Source organism: Hippocampus guttulatus, chromosome 20, assembly GCF_054856545.1.
Source record: "Hippocampus guttulatus isolate MCC_2025c chromosome 20, RoL_Hgut_1.0, whole genome shotgun sequence".
In the NCBI taxonomy this organism is placed as follows: Eukaryota; Metazoa; Chordata; class Actinopteri; order Syngnathiformes; family Syngnathidae; genus Hippocampus; species Hippocampus guttulatus.
This window is the reverse complement of record NC_141280.1, coordinates 4,967,907-4,986,755: the sequence shown is the minus strand read 5'-3', so window position 1 is coordinate 4,986,755 and position 18,849 is coordinate 4,967,907. Positions and strand designations below refer to the sequence as shown.

The 18,849-nt window shown below is 43.4% G+C and overlaps 1 protein-coding gene across 5 annotated transcripts in view; it reads right to left on the bottom strand.

The window, feature by feature from the left end:
• Window positions 1-18,849, bottom strand: part of LOC147187665 (kelch-like protein 29) — a 115,359-nt gene that overhangs the window by 5,910 nt on the left and 90,600 nt on the right. For all 5 annotated transcript variants that reach the window (XR_015097600.1, XM_086099976.1, XM_086099975.1 and 2 more), the window contains 4 exons: window positions 15,986-16,168; window positions 14,564-14,744; window positions 8,486-8,679; window positions 7,540-7,684 (listed from right to left, as the gene is read on the bottom strand). Coding sequence is in view for 4 of the 5 variants with exons in the window: in XM_086099976.1 (XP_085956102.1) it covers window positions 7,540-7,684; window positions 8,486-8,679; window positions 14,564-14,744; window positions 15,986-16,168 (703 nt within the window). In the remaining variant the exon portion in view is untranslated. The remainder of the gene's footprint in view (window positions 1-7,539; window positions 7,685-8,485; window positions 8,680-14,563; window positions 14,745-15,985; window positions 16,169-18,849) is intronic.

Here is an 18,849-nt window from a genome sequence, read left to right as displayed (position 1 = left end):
AGTAAGGCGTTTTTAGCCCGGAAAAAAACGACATGGTATAGTAAGGCGTTTTTAGCCCGGAAAAAAACGACATAGTATAGTAAGGCGTTTTTAGCTGAAAAAAAACGACCATGTAAAGCGTTTTTAGCCGGAAAAAAAACCGACATAGTATAGTAAGGCGTTTTTAGCCCGAAAAAAATGACATGGTATAGTAAGGCGTTTTTAGCCCGGAAAAAAACGACATAGTATATATAGTAAGGCGTTTTTAGCCCGAAAAAAATGACATGGTATAGTAAGGCGTTTTTAGCCTGAAAAAAACGACATAGTATAGTAAGGCGTTTTTAGCTGGAAAAAACGACCATGTATAGTAAGGCGTTTTTAGCCCGAAAAAAACGACATAGTATAGTAAGGCGTTTTTCGCCCGAAAAAAATGACATGGTTTTTAGCCCGAAAAAAAACGACAGTATAGTAAGGCGTTTTTAGCCCGGAAAAAACGACATAGTATAGTAAGGCGTTTTTAGCCCGAAAAAACGACATACTATAGTAAGGCGTTTTTAGCTGAAAAAAAAAGACCATGTATAGTAAGGCGTTTTTAGCCCGAAAAAAACGACATAGTATAGTAAGGCCTTTTTAGCCCGAAAAAAACGACATAGTATAGTAAGGCCTTTTTAGCCCGAAAAAAACGACATAGTATAGTAAGGCGTTTTTCGCCGGAAAAAAACGAAATAGTATAGTAAGGCGTTTTTAGCTGAAAAAAACGACCATGTATAGTAAGGCGTTTTTCGCCGGAAAAAAACGAAATAGTATAGTAAGGCGTTTTTAGCCCGAAAAAAATGACATGGTATAGTAAGGCGTTTTTAGCCCGGAAAAAAACGACATAGTATAGTAAGGCGTTTTTAGCTGAAAAAAAAACGACCATGTAAAGCGTTTTTAGCCGGAAAAAAATGACATGGTATAGTAAGGCGTTTTTAGCCCGGAAAAAAACGACATAGTATATATAGTAAGGCGTTTTTAGCCCGAAAAAAATGACATGGTATAGTAAGGCGTTTTTAGCCTGAAAAAAACGACATAGTATAGTAAGGCGTTTTTAGCTGAAAAAAACGACCATGTATAGTAAGGCGTTTTTAGCCCGAAAAAAACGACATAGTATAGTAAGGCGTTTTTCGCCCGAAAAAAATGACATGGTTTTTAGCCCGAAAAAAAACGACAGTATAGTAAGGCGTTTTTAGCCCTAAAAAAAACGACATAGTATAGTAAGGCGTTTTTAGCCCGAAAAAAACGACATAGTATAGTAAGGCGTTTTTAGCTGAAAAAAACGACCATGTATAGTAAGGCGTTTTTAGCCGAAAAAAACGACATGGTATAGTAAGGCCTTTTTAGCCCGAAAAAAACGACATAGTATATATAGTAAGGCGTTTTTAGCCCGAAAAAAATGACATGGTATAGTAAGGCGTTTTTAGCCGAAAAAAACGACATGGTATAGTAAGGCCATTTTAGCCCAAAAAAAAAGACATAGTAAGGCGTTTTTCGCCCGAAAAAAATGACATGGTTTTTAGCCCGAAAAAAAAGACAGTATAGTAAGGCGTTTTTAGCCCGGAAAAAAAGACATAGTAAGGCGTTTTTAGCCCGAAAAAACGACATACTATAGTAAGGCGTTTTTAGCTGAAAAAAACGACCATGTATAGTAAGGCGTTTTTAGCCGAAAAAAACGACATGGTATAGTAAGGCCATTTTAGCCCGAAAAAAACGACATAGTATAGTAAGGCCTTTTTAGCCCGAACAAAACGACATAGTATAGTAAGGCCTTTTTAGCCCGAAAAAAACGACATAGTATAGTAAGGCGTTTTTAGCCGGAAAAAACGACATAGTATAGTAAGGCGTTTTTAGCCCGAAAAAAATGACATGGTATAGTAAGGCGTTTTTAGCTGAAAAAAACGACCATGTATAGTAAGGTGTTTTTCGCCTGAAAAAAATGACATAGTAGTAAGGGGTTTTTAGCCCGAAAAAAATGACATGGTATAGTAAGGCGTTTTTAGCCCGGAAAAAAACGACATGGTATAGTAAGGCGTTTTTAGCCCGAAAAAAAACAACATAGTATAGTAAGCCGTTTTTAGCTGAAAAAAACGACCATGTACAGTAAGGCGTTTTTAGCCCGAAAAAAACGACCATGTATAGTAAGGTGTTTTTCGCCTGAAAAAAATGACATAGTATAGTAAGGGGTTTTTAGCCCGAAAAAAATGACATGGTATAGTAAGGCGTTTTTAGCCCGAAAAAAAAACGACATAGTATAGTAAGGCGTTTTTAGCCCGAAAAAAACGACATAGTATAGTAAGGGGTTTTTAGCTGAAAAAAACGACCATGTATAGTAAAGCGTTTTTAGCCGAAAAAAACGACCATGTATAGTAAGGCGTTTTTAGCCCGAAAAAAATGACATGGTATATATAGTAAGGCGTTTTTAGCCCGGAAAAAAACGACATGGTATAGTAAGGCGTTTTTAGCCCGGAAAAAAACGACATAGTATAGTAAGGCGTTTTTAGCTGAAAAAAAACGACCATGTAAAGCGTTTTTAGCCGGGAAAAAAACCGACATAGTATAGTAAGGCGTTTTTAGCCCGAAAAAAACGACATAGTATAGTAAGGCGTTTTTCGCCGGAAAAAAACGACATAGTATAGTAAGGCGTTTTTCGCCGGAAAAAAACGAAATAGTATAGTAAGGCGTTTTTAGCCCGAAAAAAATGACATGGTATAGTAAGGCGTTTTTAGCCCGGAAAAAAACGACATAGTATAGTAAGGCGTTACATGGTCGAAAAAAAAACGACCATGTAAAGCGTTTTTAGCCGGAAAAAAATGACATGGTATAGTAAGGCGTTTTTAGCCCGGAAAAAAACGACATAGTATATATAGTAAGGCGTTTTTAGCCCGAAAAAAATGACATGGTATAGTAAGGCGTTTTTAGCCTGAAAAAAACGACATAGTATAGTAAGGCGTTTTTAGCTGAAAAAAACGACCATGTATAGTAAGGCGTTTTTAGCCCGAAAAAAACGACATAGTATAGTAAGGCGTTTTTCGCCCGAAAAAAATGACATGGTTTTTAGCCCGAAAAAAAACGACAGTATAGTAAGGCGTTTTTAGCCCGGAAAAAACGACATAGTATAGTAAGGCGTTTTTAGCCCGAAAAAACGACATACTATAGTAAGGCGTTTTTAGCTGAAAAAAAACGACCATGTATAGTAAGGCGTTTTTAGCCCGAAAAAAACGACATAGTATAGTAAGGCCTTTTTAGCCCGAAAAAAACGACATAGTATAGTAAGGCGTTTTTCGCCGGAAAAAAACGAAATAGTATAGTAAGGCGTTTTTAGCCCGAAAAAAATGACATGGTATAGTAAGGCGTTTTTAGCCCGAAAAAAAACATAGTATAGTAAGGCGTTTTTAGCCGAAAAAAACGACATAGTATAGTAAGGCGTTTTTAGGCCTAAAAAACGACATACGGTAGTAGTTTTTCGCCCGAAAAAATGACAGTACAGTAAGGCGTTTTTAGCCCGAAAAAAACGACATAGTATAGTAAGGCGTTTTTAGCTGAAAAAAACGACCATGTATAGTAAGGTGTTTTTCGCCTGAAAAAAATGACATAGTATAGTAAGGGGTTTTTAGCCCGAAAAAAATGACATGGTATAGTAAGGCGTTTTTAGCCCGAAAAAAAAAACGACATAGTATAGTAAGGCGTTTTTAGCCCGAAAAAAACGACAGTATAGTAAGGGGTTTTTAGCTGAAAAAAACGACCATGTATAGTAAAGCGTTTTTAGCCGAAAAAAACGACCATCTATAGTAAGGCGTTTTTAGCCCGAAAAAAATGACATGGTATAGTAAGGCGTTTTTAGCCCGGAAAAAAACGACATGGTATAGTAAGGCGTTTTTAGCCCGGAAAAAAACGACATAGTATAGTAAGGCGTTTTTAGCTGAAAAAAAACGACCATGTAAAGCGTTTTTAGCCGGAAAAAAAAACGACATAGTGTAGTAAGGCGTTTTTAGCCCGAAAAAAATGACATGGTATAGTAAGGCGTTTTTAGCCCGGAAAAAAACGACATAGTATATATAGTAAGGCGTTTTTAGCCCGAAAAAAATGACATGGTATAGTAAGGCGTTTTTAGCCTGAAAAAAACGACATAGTATAGTAAGGCGTTTTTAGCTGAAAAAAACGACCATGTATAGTAAGGCGTTTTTAGCCCGAAAAAAACGACATAGTATAGTAAGGCGTTTTTCGCCCGAAAAAAATGACATGGTTTTTAGCCCGAAAAAAAACGACAGTATAGTAAGGCGTTTTTAGCCCGGAAAAAACGACATAGTATAGTAAGGCGTTTTTAGCCCGAAAAAACGACATACTATAGTAAGGCGTTTTTAGCTGAAAAAAAACGACCATGTATAGTAAGGCGTTTTTAGCCCGAAAAAAACGACATAGTATAGTAAGGCGTTTTTAGCCCGAAAAAAACGACATAGTATAGTAAGGCGTTTTTCGCCGGAAAAAAACGACATAGTATAGTAAGGCGTTTTTAGCCCGAAAAAAATGACATGGTATAGTAAGGCGTTTTTAGCCCGAAAAAAAACAACATAGTATAGTAAGGCGTTTTTAGCCGAAAAAAACGACATAGTATAGTAAGGCGTTTTTAGGCCTAAAAAACGACATACGGTAGTAGTTTTTCGCCCGAAAAAATGACAGTACAGTAAGGCGTTTTTAGCCCGAAAAAAACGACATAGTATAGTAAGGCGTTTTTAGCTGAAAAAAACGACCATGTATAGTAAGGTGTTTTTCGCCTGAAAAAAATGACATAGTATAGTAAGGCGTTTTTAGCCCGGAAAAAAACGACATAGTATAGTAAGGGGTTTTTAGCCCGAAAAAAAAAACGACATAGTATAGTAAGGCGTTTTTAGCCCGAAAAAAAAAACGACATAGTATAGTAAGGCGTTTTTAGCCCGAAAAAAACGACAGTATAGTAAGGGGTTTTTAGCTGAAAAAAACGACCATGTATAGTAAAGCGTTTTTAGCCGAAAAAAACGACCATGTATAGTAAGGCGTTTTTAGCCCGAAAAAAATGACATGGTATAGTAAGGCGTTTTTAGCCCGGAAAAAAACGACATGGTATAGTAAGGCGTTTTTAGCCCGGAAAAAAAACGACATAGTATAGTAAGGCGTTTTTAGCCCGAAAAAAATGACATGGTATAGTAAGGCGTTTTTAGCCCGGAAAAAAACGACATAGTATAGTAAGGGGTTTTTAGCCCGAAAAAAATGACATGGTATAGTAAGGCGTTTTTAGCCCGGAAAAAAACGACATAGTATAGTAAGGCGTTTTTAGCCCGAAAAAAACGACATAGTATAGTAAGGCGTTTTTAGCCCGAAAAAACGACATAGTATAGTAAGGCGTTTTTAGCCCGAAAAAAATGACATGGTATAGTAAGGCGTTTTTAGCCCGAAAAAAACGACATAGTATAGTAAGGCGTTTTTAGCCCGAAAAAAACGACATGGTATAGTAAGGCGTTTTTAGCCCGGAAAAAAACGACATAGTATAGTAAGGCGTTTTTAGCTGAAAAAAAACCCGACCATGTAAAGCGTTTTTAGCGAAAAAAATGACATAGTATAGTAAGGCGTTTTTAGCCCGAAAAGAATGAAAAAAAATTCGTTTTTTTCGGGGGCTAAAAACGCCTTACTATACATGGTCGTTTTTTTCTGGCTAAAAACGCCTTACTATACATAGTAGGTTTTTGGGGCTAATAACGCCTTACTATACATGGTCGTTTTTTTTGTCTAAAAACACCTTACTATACATGGTCATTTTTTTGGGCTATAAATGCCTTATTTTACATGGTCGTTTTGTTTGTCTAAAAACACCTTACTATACATGGTCGTTTTTGTTGTCTAAAAACACCTTACTATACATGGTCATTTTTTCTGGCTAAAAACGCCTTACTATACATAGTAGGTTTTTTGGGGCTAATAACGCCTTACTATACATGGTTGTTTTTTTCGGCCTTTTTTTCCGGTTAAAAACGCCTTATGATACATGGTCGTTTTTTTCGGCTAAACACGCCTTACTATACTATGTCGTTTTTTTGGGGCTAAAAACGCCTGACTATACATGGTCGGGTTTTTTTGGGCTAAAATCGCCTTCCTATGCATGGTCTTTTTTTGGGGCTAAAAACACCTGACTATACATGGTCTTTTTTTTGGGCTAAAAACGCCTTACTATACATGGTCGGTTTTTTTCGGCTAAAAACACCTTACTATATACGGTCGTTTTTCTTTTATCTAAAAGCCCTTACTATACATGGTTGTTTTTTTCGGCTAAAAATGCCTTACTGTACATGGTCATTTTTTTCGGCTAAAAACGCCTTTACTATACATCGTCTTTTTTTCGGCTAAAAACATGGTTGTTTTTTGTGTTAAAAACACCCTACAATATACATGGAGGTTTTTTTTGTGTTAAAAAGCCTTACAATATACATGGTCTTTTTTTTGTCCTAACAACGCCTTACTATACATGGTTGTTTTTTTGGGCTAAAAATGCTTTACTATACATGGCCGTTTTTTTTTTCGGCTAAAAATGCCTTACTATACATGATCTTTTTTTCGGCTTAAAACATGGTTGTTTTTTTGTGTTAAAAACGCCTTCCTATACATGGACATTTTTTTTCCGCTAAAAACGCCTTACTCTACATGATCTTTTTTTCGGCTAAAAACATGGTGTTTTTTTGTGTTAAAAACGCCTTACTATACATGGTCGTTTTCTTCGGCTAAAAATGCCTTACTGTACATGGTCGTTTTTTTGGCGAAAAATGGCTTACAATTCTTCATGTTGTAAGGCAAACGCCTTACGACAGAATAATGAATTGTGGACAACTGAAAATGTTTAAATTAGATCTACATTTAGGCTCATCTTGAACAAGGACTGCACACTGCTTTTTGTGCATGTGACTTGAAAATAAGAACTGAGGGTGACTATCAAACCAACCACTTTATGAAAAACCAGAATAATGTGCTTATTTGATATGAGAAACAATAACAGGAGTTGTGCAGGGAGGATTAAAACTTGGGAGGATTACGTCTTGTGTCCTATTCGGCCTTGCGCATGCACACAAACTCGTAACCACTGCTGGAAGTGGAAAAGATGATTACAAAAAGCTTCCTTCTATTCGGCTTGACCAGAAGTGGAGAGCAGCAAACCCCCCCCCCCCCCCCCCCAAAAAATGCGAGCAGTCACTTCTGTGTCTGATAAACGCGACCAAAGAAAGGGAGGATAAGGATGTCGTCTCTTTCTCCTCCTCTCCTGTATCATTACCTACCTAACTTGATCCGCGGCATGGAAGCACGCAATGCGCCAATATTGCAGCGAACCCCCTCTTTTCACGGGGTATAGCTCCAGAGCCAGACGATAAACGTACAAAAAATTTCTCATGCGCCCCTAAAAGGGATCGTAACTCCACCACGACTACTTTGCCTTTGGTATCTGCTCTTCTTCTTTTTGACTATTTAACGCTTGTGTTTAGCCCGATTGGTTCTGCCGAGCGCCACCTGCAGAACTGTCTGGAGTGATTCATGTTGGGCCCAGCCTTGATGTTGCCTTTCTCTGGGTCGTAGATGGTGGTGGCTCGCGCATAAGCTCCGCCCAGAATGTACACCAGGCCGCCCAGACTCACCGCCGGAGCGTACTTGTTGTCTGCACACAATAACACATTCGGACGGAGTCAAAGGCAAACACACGGAGTGACACAGAGGCAGACACTCAGCGAGTCGTACACCGCCACACACATGAACCAACACCGCCACAAAAGGCAAACACGGAGTGACACAGAGGCAGACACTCAGCGAGTCGTACACAGACACACACATGAACCAACACCGCCACAAAGACAAAAACACGTCCACATGAGACCCTCCCGCCAAATACACACACAGACATACACACTGAGACCCACGGACAAACACAAAAGTACGCACACAAACCCCATCACATTCATAAAGCGCGCGCGCACACACGCACGTGACATTCTCAAATCTATTTGTCATGACATCAGCTTGGTTTTCCACACACCCACCCAAATATCAGGAACAACTCTCAGCACGATGAAACTGCGCGCGCATGTGTGTGTGTGTGTGTGTATGTATCGACACATTTGTCTGCGCTCGACGCCCAAGGCCAAATACTCACAGAGATGTTAAAAAAAAACAGGAAAACCCCCCACAGATAAACACTTTGTGTCTGGCAGCGGCGCAGCATGTGGCGGCATCTTCATCACAGCGCAATCCAAACATCACCTGTGTCGGCTCTGGGATCTCGGTGACGTCGAACAATGACTTGTTGGATGAATAGCGATGAACTTTACATGTTTTTAGTCAAATTCCATTCGTTGAGATGGAAAAAGTCCCATCAAAATAAATACAATTTACAAAGATCGGTCAAATAAAGTGAAATCAAAAAGAGGGGTGGGGTCCAGGGTCGTGGACAATCACGACCCACCGATCATGGGCGACTCGATGAAGCTCCAGGCGTCGCTCTGCGGGACGTAGGACTGGAGCACGCCGGCCGATCGTCCCGCCTCATTGACGCCGCCAAAAACGTACACTTTTCCGCCGCACACCGTGGCCGCCGCCGAGTGCACCGGCTTGGGTAACGGCGCCACCGTCTCCCACTGGTTGGTGATGGTGTCGTACCTGAAAAAGAAACCGTGTCACCTTGATGGATAAGTTGAATTTGTTCAGTCAACTCGTAGCTCAAAACAGTCTTCACTCAAAGGGAATACTTGATCCTTTTGACAAAAAAAAAAAAACCTTCCGAAACATATTAAGACACCTGAGAACAAATGCATAACGTGTTTCCTCCTTGCCTCTAAATGGGATACGACCTACTTTAAACGTAGCACTCATGTATCACGCGCGCACACAGTACAGTAGGCTTCCCGACTTATGGCTGCGGGGCTGACAGGCGTAATTAGGCGAAGGCGCACACCACCGGGGAGGATGAAAAAGAGCCAGCATTGCGCACAATGACGGCAATTAAAGCAATTACACAAAGCAAACATATGTCGACCGACACACGTCATTAAGCCCTTGTGACGGCCACCAACTTGGAGCAAAAAACATTAAAAAAATAAATAAATACTGCACTCCAAATGTGTGCAGGTTGAGAGACTAATGGCTGTGTGCAGAATTCTCTTCAGGGGGACAAAAAAATTCACGGGGTGAAAACTGTACAATGTCAAATGTTCTATGTTTTTAAAGCATCTGATAAAATACTAAACGTGTATTCACTTATGTTGTTACGGTATAAGCCTTTGCCAAAGGAGTAGCGAAGCCCGCTCGACTGCAAAATGTGACAAATTTACCCTCCCGTGGGTTTAGTCACATTGCACTTTTTTTTTTCTGTTTACATCTGTGCAACCAATAAGACGAGTGATGTTACATCTTTTTTTTAATGGCGTCAACTTGTAATCGTCATCGCTATTGCCATGTCTGCAGCCATTCGCCTTCATTTTTTCTGCCAGTTTGGAAGTCGAGCGAGTACCAAAACGGCGGCATCCATCACAATGAACATCACGTCTGCACATTCTTCACCGTTATTTTGCCCAGCGTGTTAAATAAAGTCTGCCACCAACGAGGCTCGCCGTCTTGTTTGATTTATTCGCGGGGTGAAGTTGCTGTCGATTTCTTTTCATCAATTATCCTAACTGGAACGGGTTTTGTGCTTTTGAAAAAATGCTAAAGCAATTAGCGAGTATAAATAATTGCATCCGGCAGCATAAGATGCTTGTCTTCATTTTGGGGGGGAAACGTGTTTGTCACGTAGCAAGCTGGTGGTGGACCCCAAAAAGCAGGCAGGAGGGAGGAGCAGGGTGTATTTGAAGTAGTGTATTGATAACACACAGAAAACTAAATCCAAAACAAAGTCATGAAAACAAAACGAATCCAAAGTAACAAACAAAAACTATGACAGAAACTAAAAACTCTCAATAACAAAAACATGACTGAAACAAACATGACAGTAGCATACCAACAGCCAGAAACAAACATGACAGCAGCAAAAAGCAACAATGACCCGACACTGAGTGTTCGGGCAGGAGTCCTTTTATACAATTACATAATGACCAACCGGTGTGCAACTGCAGGGGGAGCCCTACAGTGCCACCTGTTGGTCCCAAACCAAATCATGTCAGTGTTCATCCCTTCTGTGAGAGACCACATGTGGCGGCGAGGACCAAGGGTGCCACACCAGGAGTCTGGGTGCTGTGGGGAGGAGGGGGGTGCGGGGGGTTTCAACGTTGAGAGCTCAGCAGGTGCCACCGCTGCCAGTTTGCCTCATCAGAGGAGCAAGGGATTAGCTCAGTAGGGGAGAAGCTGCCTCGGCAGGGGGGCTTTGGGAGCCTCTTGTCACCGACTACCGCAGGGTTGCCCCCTCCCGTGGCGCACCGCCCACCAATAACCATAAGAGCTGGAGGCGCTTACCTGCGCCCGAGTGCGGCGACACTTGCAGGTAGCAAGGCGACAGTTCGTTAACAGTGTGGAGAAACGAGATAACTCGTTGACCATGATCCTGACTTACATGGAAACAGTCCGCATTAAAGCATTCCACAACGCTTGGATGCTCTCTTCTTGCTTTTGTAAGAGCACCAAAAGAACTGATCTGAAACCTTTGGGGGAGGTAGGGTGCCGAAAGGGGGTGAAGCTAGCGACTACTAACCGTTACTAGTAAAATGCAAACCTGACTGAAATTGCAAAGGGTCCACATTAACTCATTCAGTACCAGCCAATTCTGGACCAAGTCTGAAAAGACGTTTAAAAACGTCTTTGGGAGTGAATGAGTTAAAGGCTGGGGACACACAAAGCCAACGGTCCGCCATCGATGAGTATCATGACCCTCCTTGGCCCACAGTGTCATCCCGCACCGTCAGCATTACAGTCTTTGGCTCTCGTTGCTGAGGTAGGGTACCAAAAAGAGGGAGTCAGACAACAGTAAATAAATAGCACCGATGACTTGCATATCAAGATTTATTGTACGGAAACGTACCACGACTGACGAGGTTTTACTCTGGTCTGAACTTGAGCTGCTTTGCAAAAATCTGAATGGGATTCACGGCACGATGAACCAACAAGCCACTGCACTCCAAAAAGGATTTAGTTCTAATACTACGTCTCGGTGCTATTTTTCACATAGCCATCGTCGGTATTTCCCCCAACCGAATTGTACCTTGATGAACTAATGAGTCACTCCACTCAAAAAGGGGACTTAAGTGGAACCTTCAATGTCCGTAATCAGCGGAGTCAGGTTCGTTCCAAAAATACACAAAACAAAAAAGCGTCTGATCTTTTTGTTAGCTAGACAACCCCGCTGAGCGACTCCTAAATCTGGCGCCGCGCTGCTAACAATTGCTCATGAAATATTAAGCGGCAATGGCGCTTCAAGGACGCACGAACCTGCGCGTGGCACGCGATAAATAAAACAAAAAGCGCCACCGCGTGATTGACACATCATTAGACAGCCATGAATTATTCAATATCCTGCAATCATATTGCTTTGTCAAAGGATCAACATGCCGGGTGAGAGAGCGGGCCCAGGGCACCTGATTGCGAGTTAAAAGCCTCCCCTACAACACCGCGACTCAATTCCCCCTTAAAAAAGAATAAAAAAAACTGTGATGGGAACAGTTGGGCTTGGTCGTCACGCGTGTTGATTCGCGCTGAAGAAAGGCCGCATCGCGGCTTCATCCGGGCCGCTTTGAGATGCTTCTGATTGAAGACAGAATTGCGACCGTGGGCTCGCATTTCACACGGCGGGAAGCGTGAAAGCTAGCGTCGAGAGCGAAGGCGGCGGAAAAGACTGCAAATGAGGTGGCGAGATGGAGGGTGCACACAAGGCCAGACACCTACATACAATGGATGGATTAAAAAAAGAAAAGAAATCAGCAGCACAATGTATTTTTTTTCTTTCTTTTTTGCACCTTGGAAATCGAAAGGAACAGCGAGCAAAATGAATTTTCGTGCATGCAAGATCTGACGAAACGGACTTAAAACGATGACAGTCGGCAAACATTTGGAGGGTGATCAACGGTAGGGTTGGGCCACGTTTGGTTGCACCGTTTCTTCTTCTACGGTCTTCTTTTTGTGTTTGTTGGAGACGCGGAAGTCGGCTTCTTTCAGGGAAGCTAAATACGGCAGAAATGATCGTTGTTCTCGATTGTCTTCTTGCTTGTCCCATTTCGGCATGCACTACTTCAACGACTTTCAGAAATGCATCCCGAGCCGCAACCGCCCTCCATCAAAAAAGCGCCGTGATGGAAATCATCGTTTTAGTTGCCGTCCGTCGTGGTTCAAACGCCAGCGCGCGGCCGCTCTTTAACCCAAATGAGATTTTAAATGGGACCATCTCACGAGGACTCAAGAGCGCGCTTCGGTTCACTTGACGATGCGAGATGATCCCGTCTCGTCTTTCACGACAGCGAGTCTAATAAATGCGCTCAACTCCGCGCGTACATACAGTACGTACGCTCTGGCAACAACGACAGCACGCAAAGCGATTGGCTGCGTCCCCGCGCATCCATCAGGCGATGAGCAACACAGCAAATCAATTTGCAGCTGTCGTCGTGGCGTCGCCGAGCTGCCATCCGCATATCAAACATCGGGCAGCCATCGCTATCCGCTGAGTAATGATTCCGGAATGTTATTAGCGCCCCAGTCGCAAACGAGACACCTGCAAAGAGTTCCTTTCCTCTCTTCGGTCGCTGCAATCGAACGCTCTGATGGCAGAGTAAGCGTGGCCCAAAATGGCCACTTGACTCCTTGGCTGCCAGCCATTTACAAAGCGGTTAGTTCACCTTCATAGTCAGCCTGTTTAGAGCATTTTGTTTGATCTTTCGAGACACACACGTTGATCGTTGTGTTCTGTGACAATACAAGCAAGGAAAAAAAATGGTTTCGAGCTTTTTCCGTGCTTTAGTCATCAGGGATGGATTGGTTTCAGCAGAGGTTTCGGTTTCTGACCAGAAAGCAGGGAAAATAACATTTTGCTTTATTGACACCGACTATAAAACAACAAGAACAAAGCTGAGAGCGCAAAACTGGCACCAAACGAGCTCCAAAAGTCAATTTGATAAAAAGGCCTCAAAGTCGCAATCTATTTTTTTTTAAAGTCGCTAAACACATTTGCCTGCAGAGCCAATGAATGGTTTTACAAAGGCCATAGTTTTGTACTCCATTAATTCTTGTGGAAAAAACTGTTCTGATCAGGGTTAAGAGTTTTTATTTTTTTTATTACATTTATACATCTATGGAGTCGAGTGCAAGATGGGGAATTGCGTGATAAAGTCGCCGATTATTCCCAAACGATCTTCTTTCTGCTGTACGGCCTGGACAGTAATACTGAAGTATCAAGGTCATATTTACAGTCATTTTCGGGTTTTTTTTTTTTTCAGCGATTGAAAAAAAATATAGTATTAGTTGTTTTTTTCACTTTTCGTTACCTATACTAGCCTCGGCTTGAACACATCAAATTTTCCAAACGGCAGCTTCCTGGCACACCTGCGGGTGGGCTCGAAAGGTATTTGCCTTGTATTTACGAGCGCTATGAAATAAATAGCTCGCTGATAATCTGTCAGCAACGTCGCCGAGCAGTCGGCTCGGTGCATAATTTACGACACCTGTTCACAGAGTCCACGGCGTGGACCAGCTGCCTGCTGTCGCAGTCCGTCCCGTTGCAAATCTTTCCTGCTGCCGCTGCTCCGCCCTTCTGAAACTGCCAAACCGTGCTGACGTGTTTAGCTGTTATTAAGATACTCCATCAATGCTAACAAGGTTTTGTTTGGATAGAAAATAGAAAAAATAAAAAAATGGAGAATTTGGGGGGGGGGGGGGTGCAAAAAATAAAGTGACAAATTTTTTTACGGGGTTTTGCAGGGAAATAAGAGAACCTCAACCAGTCGACACAGTTTGGATCTTGTGTATCTTACAGAGAGATGAAAACGTTAACTGAGCCACAACAAACGTCCTGTAGCAGTTGTTCAGTTTGGCCATTTTTAGGTCCTTGCTTTGTGGACAAAGTATCGTCTAAGTATTGTTCTGCTTCAAAATGAGGGGGGGGGGGGGAAGGATGGCTTGTGTGTCATTCATAAGTGGTGCTGCCAAACAAAACAAGCGTGTGGGTACAAATCAAATCTCCATAAAATTTGATAGTAAATTATACATGAAGCGGCTTACATTAGTCTCGCCTCACAAACTACATGACAGCGGCAATAACAAAAGATTTTCTTCTCTTCCTCTTCTTTTTCGTCCTGGTCGCAGTGACGCGCCGCGAGCTTCACGCGGCGCACATTAGCCGGCTCATTCGGCCACAAATCGGGAGGAGGGAGTAGAGGGGACTCCAGTTCTAACCCCGTGTCACAAATGGTTTGGCCCCGACTGACCAGCATGCATTAGCATCCCAACTGCGACTTTTGCCACGGCATCGGACCTCAAGAACAATTTTTGTATCATTTTTTTTCACGCCAGTGCATGGCGTGCGGTACTGGCTTAGTTCTGCTCAGCTCATGGCATCCCATCCCCGACTCACCTCTCCACGTGGTCCAAATTCCCAGAGATGCCCAGGCCTCCGATGGCGTAGAGTTTGCCGTCATAGACCAGGCTGTTGTGTCGGCAGCGGGCCACCGTCATGCGCGACACCAAGTTCCAGTTGTCCAGCAGGGACATGTAGCACCATACGTCAGACAGCATCACCCCTGACTCTGTGCCTCCTGCAAAAAAAAAAAAAAAAAAAAAAAGGGGGAAAAATAGAACAGTACAGTGACCCACCTGGCGAATTCGCTTTTTTTTGGGGGGGGGGGGGGGGGGTAATCTATTCTCCATTATTTGTTGAGAAACTCGCCCTTAACAAAAGTATTACTTTGGCGCCATTTTGGTGCCAGGGATGGGACTATGTTGAAATGATTTGAAGCGCTTCATTGAGACCAAAGTAGTGCTTTTGTCAAGGAATGAAGTCAAAGTGAGCTGAGTTTGCAAAAGTATTGCTTCGCCGCCATTTTGTGGTATCTCCAACAAACTAGAAAGCTTTTGGAGCGCATCATACTTTTTTCGCGACAAGGCTCAATACCAACACTGTATTGTCTAAAAAATAAATAACCGTTGTGAGGATAGTTCGGTTTGGTTAAATGGATGGATGGATAAGCAAGTAAACTGCTCTCATGAAGTGGAATTATTGTCGTATCTGTGTATTGAGTGTGTGCCTTCCAAGGGGTGTGGCCTAGTGAGCGACCCCAGGAGCTGGAGTCTGTGTGTGAGCGTCTTGTCGTGAGTTGTGGCCTACAGCAGCTTTGTTTTTGTGCGTGTTTGTTTATTTCAGATTTTTTCGGTAAATTTTTGTCTAAGTTGCCATTGGGGCACTAAGTCATGTCAAAATGTTAATTGTGATGATGTCATTGAAGTAGAGAACCCCGGCAAGGAAGTACGAGCAGCAGGAGCCGATTGGCTAACCCGAGATAAAACCTCTGATTTCTCCAATGGCTTGTCGGACTGCCAGCGGACACGGGGGCGCCGCTTGTTCCCCTCGCCAAACACACATTTCCATTTATATGAAAAGAGAGCGTGAGAGTGAGAGCAGCCTGGAAGAGGCCGATCCTGTCGCGGCGTCAAGGTGAGTGTGTGGCTGCCGCGCTGAAAAAGGTGCTGCAAATGGAGCGTGGCGGGAGAAAAATGCTGTCGCGATGGAAGAGGGTGGGGGGGGGGGGGGGAGCTTCAACGAGACACTGACAAAAGTCAGACGGGATGGTTCCTTTTGACCTTGACCACTCATTGTGACTCAGTATTTAGGGGCCTATCTGGATAAGTTGCATGACAAGCCTGCGTGACGCTGCGCTGTCATCAAAGCGTCGGTGGGCTCAGAAGGCTGAGGATGCTACCACGCAATTCAAACGATGAGAATCAACCCTTCCCGTAAATTGGAATCGTCCCGACGGGGCGATGAAACGCATGAGCTCACCTGATAGGTAGATGTTGTCGCCGGCCGAGATGACGCTGAAGAACTCGCGGTCGTAGAAAGGAAGGCTGGCCAGCGGGTACCACTTGCTGTTCTGCGGGTTGAAGCAGGTGACCGCCGTCAGGCAGCGCTGGTTCATCCCGATGGCTTGGCGCCCCCCCACCAGGACGATCACCTCCGCCACGCCTGCGAGAAGAGGAGGAGGGTGACAGGCGGGTGCGAGACTCACTCTGAGGGTTAAGATAAGATGACGCATCTGCTAAATAGTGGCACGGCGAACCAGGAACCCGCGCTAAAGGGCGGTTGACCATAACACAAGACTTTTTTTTTATTCGCGGGACCCCAACAGTTGCACTTTCTTGAGCTCAAGAACCACAAGAAGGGTGAAACTTGTGTCAATGTCAAGACAATTGCTCACCAAATCAGAGTTCCACATTTTCTCAAGTAGCGACCTCAGCAGAAAGAAGACCAAAGGACACCGGCGTCCAATCTGGAAACGGGTCACGACGCTGCACGATAGGCAACGAATTGGATCTCGTGTCGCCTTAAAAGGCGCACACACACTCCTCCACAGAGAGAGCGCTACAAAGACAGCAGTCATCCAGAACACACAAACAGGCTGGAAGGCTGCCAAGAAGCGACTCACCGTCAGGCGGCAAGGCAGCCGCCAGACACCAGTGAGCAGTGTGTTTGAGAGCGGCAGGCATCCAGGAGGGTGGAGGGGGGGGAGGGTGGTTGAATGAATGACGAGGAAACCTAGTTGAGTGCCGTGCCGGAGGGCTCCGGTGTGAAAAGGGGATAGGACAGCCGGGATTGAGGAGGGGGGAAAAAAAAAAAAAAAGCAAGGATGGCAGGCTAATCTTCATTGACTGGGAAAAAAAAAAAATCCAAGGCCAACTTTATCTTTTTGTCCCCAATCGATGCTGCCGCTCAGTCAAGTCTTTTGACCCATCGCTTCCCTCGCTTAAAACACAACAACAAATGAAGCACAAACCTTTTTTTTCTCTGCAGAAAAAAAAAAAGCAGAGGAGCTAAGCCAAAAGCCACAGACTCTGAGTGGACGTCTTTTTTTTTTTCCCGGGGTGAGGCTTTAAGAGGCTCTCTGATGGATGAGACGGGCGAAGGGGGTTGAAAATGTTTTGGGTTTTTTTTTCTTCTCTATTCAAGATGAAGCAAGATGCTGGTTCAAAACAAAGCAAAGAACCACGACGGCGGTGGAGTGCTCGCAACCCTTTCAGCGGTAAGTCAGTTTTGACAGGCCTCCAAATGACCAAGCCACAAATTGTTCATTCAATTTATACACACACACACACGCACACACACATTCATATATAACAGATGGATATTTACACATGTGAATGGACACGTGTTTGCAGAGTTGGACTGGCAATATATGAGCGCGCCATATGTGTGTGAATGGATAGAAATGAGCACTGATCACTCGCCGTGCACGTGAACGCACAACGGCAGCTCAGGGCGATTTCCGCTTGGTTGCCCGCGTCAGCGATCGTCCACATCTGCCCGTCTGACTGATCCCCCCAAAGCCTCCAACGCGTTGGCGGACGAACACAAATCAACGCGGGCCTGTCAGGAGCGGTGATGGGGCGGGGGTTTGGGGGTGGGGGGTAGTTTGGGTTCTGGGCTAGCAAAGCCGCGGCCACCACTTGTCCAGTGGTTGGGAGGAAAAGGGGGCGCAGGGGATGGAGAAGACTTGACAAGCTGATGTTTTCCTCCTGACAAGAGTTTAAAAGCAATGCACTTTGGGGAGAAAACGGTTGGTCCTTGACCTTCTTTTTTTTTTTTCCCCCCTCCAAACAGCGGCAAGAAGGGGAAAGCCCACTGACAGATGGCCAAAAAAAAAAAGGGCTCAACAGTCACTTTATTTGGTACACACAGTAGTAACATGTACATTTTGTATCCGTTTCTTTTATCGAATAATACTTCAGGGGTTTTTTTTTGTTTTGTTTTATGAACCTGTTTGTTTTTGATTAATTTTAATATACTTGATACTTGAATGCTATACAATGATTAATTTTCTTTTCATATTAGTCTTAAAAAGTATAACGACATCTCTTTTGCCCTTTTTAGTATTTTATAAGCGTGTTTTATTTTTTTAAAAATCCGTTTTTCCATTGCTGCTAGTATTTCATTCATATCAGAATTCTAGATTTTCATGACCAATACTCTTACTTTACTTTGTTATTTTTGAGTTCTTCGTATCATTTGAGCAAAAGCAAAAAAGTACAGTGGCCATTAAAGGGGGAAAAAAAAAACCAAAAACGGTAGTTTGTGCAAAGCGAATCATCACACCTCCATCTTTGTTGTTGTCAGCCACCATGAAGAAAATGGCGACATTATCATTGAGCCCATCACGCTGTGACAAACTACATTGTTGCCTCGTGTAGCAGCCACAAAAAGGTCTGTTTGCTCATAAAACTGACACGTGCATACACATAAATACTGTGCAAACTGGAAGGTGGCAGATGCTGACAGACACGCACACACGCTATGTATGTACTTATATATACACACACACGCACGCACATGCACACGCACGCACAGGGTTGCACATAGCTGTGGGAGACATTTATATCTTGCTGCAGGTCCATAACCATTATGTCTTATCACGCTCGCTTTTTACTCCATTTGCTCTCATTTGCGAACCCTGTGATTTGTCTCCCAGTGTGCTAATTTGCTATGACGACGTCGGGGGGCCCACGGCGCCCCGTGATGGCGCTACACAGTGCCTAAGTGTGCAGAAGTGCGCGTGAGAGCAAATTAGGATGTTTACTTTTGTACTTGAGTCACTAAAAGCCCCAAAATGCCCTCCGCCAAGTGCATCTGGGGCAGAGGGTGCAGTGTCCTGT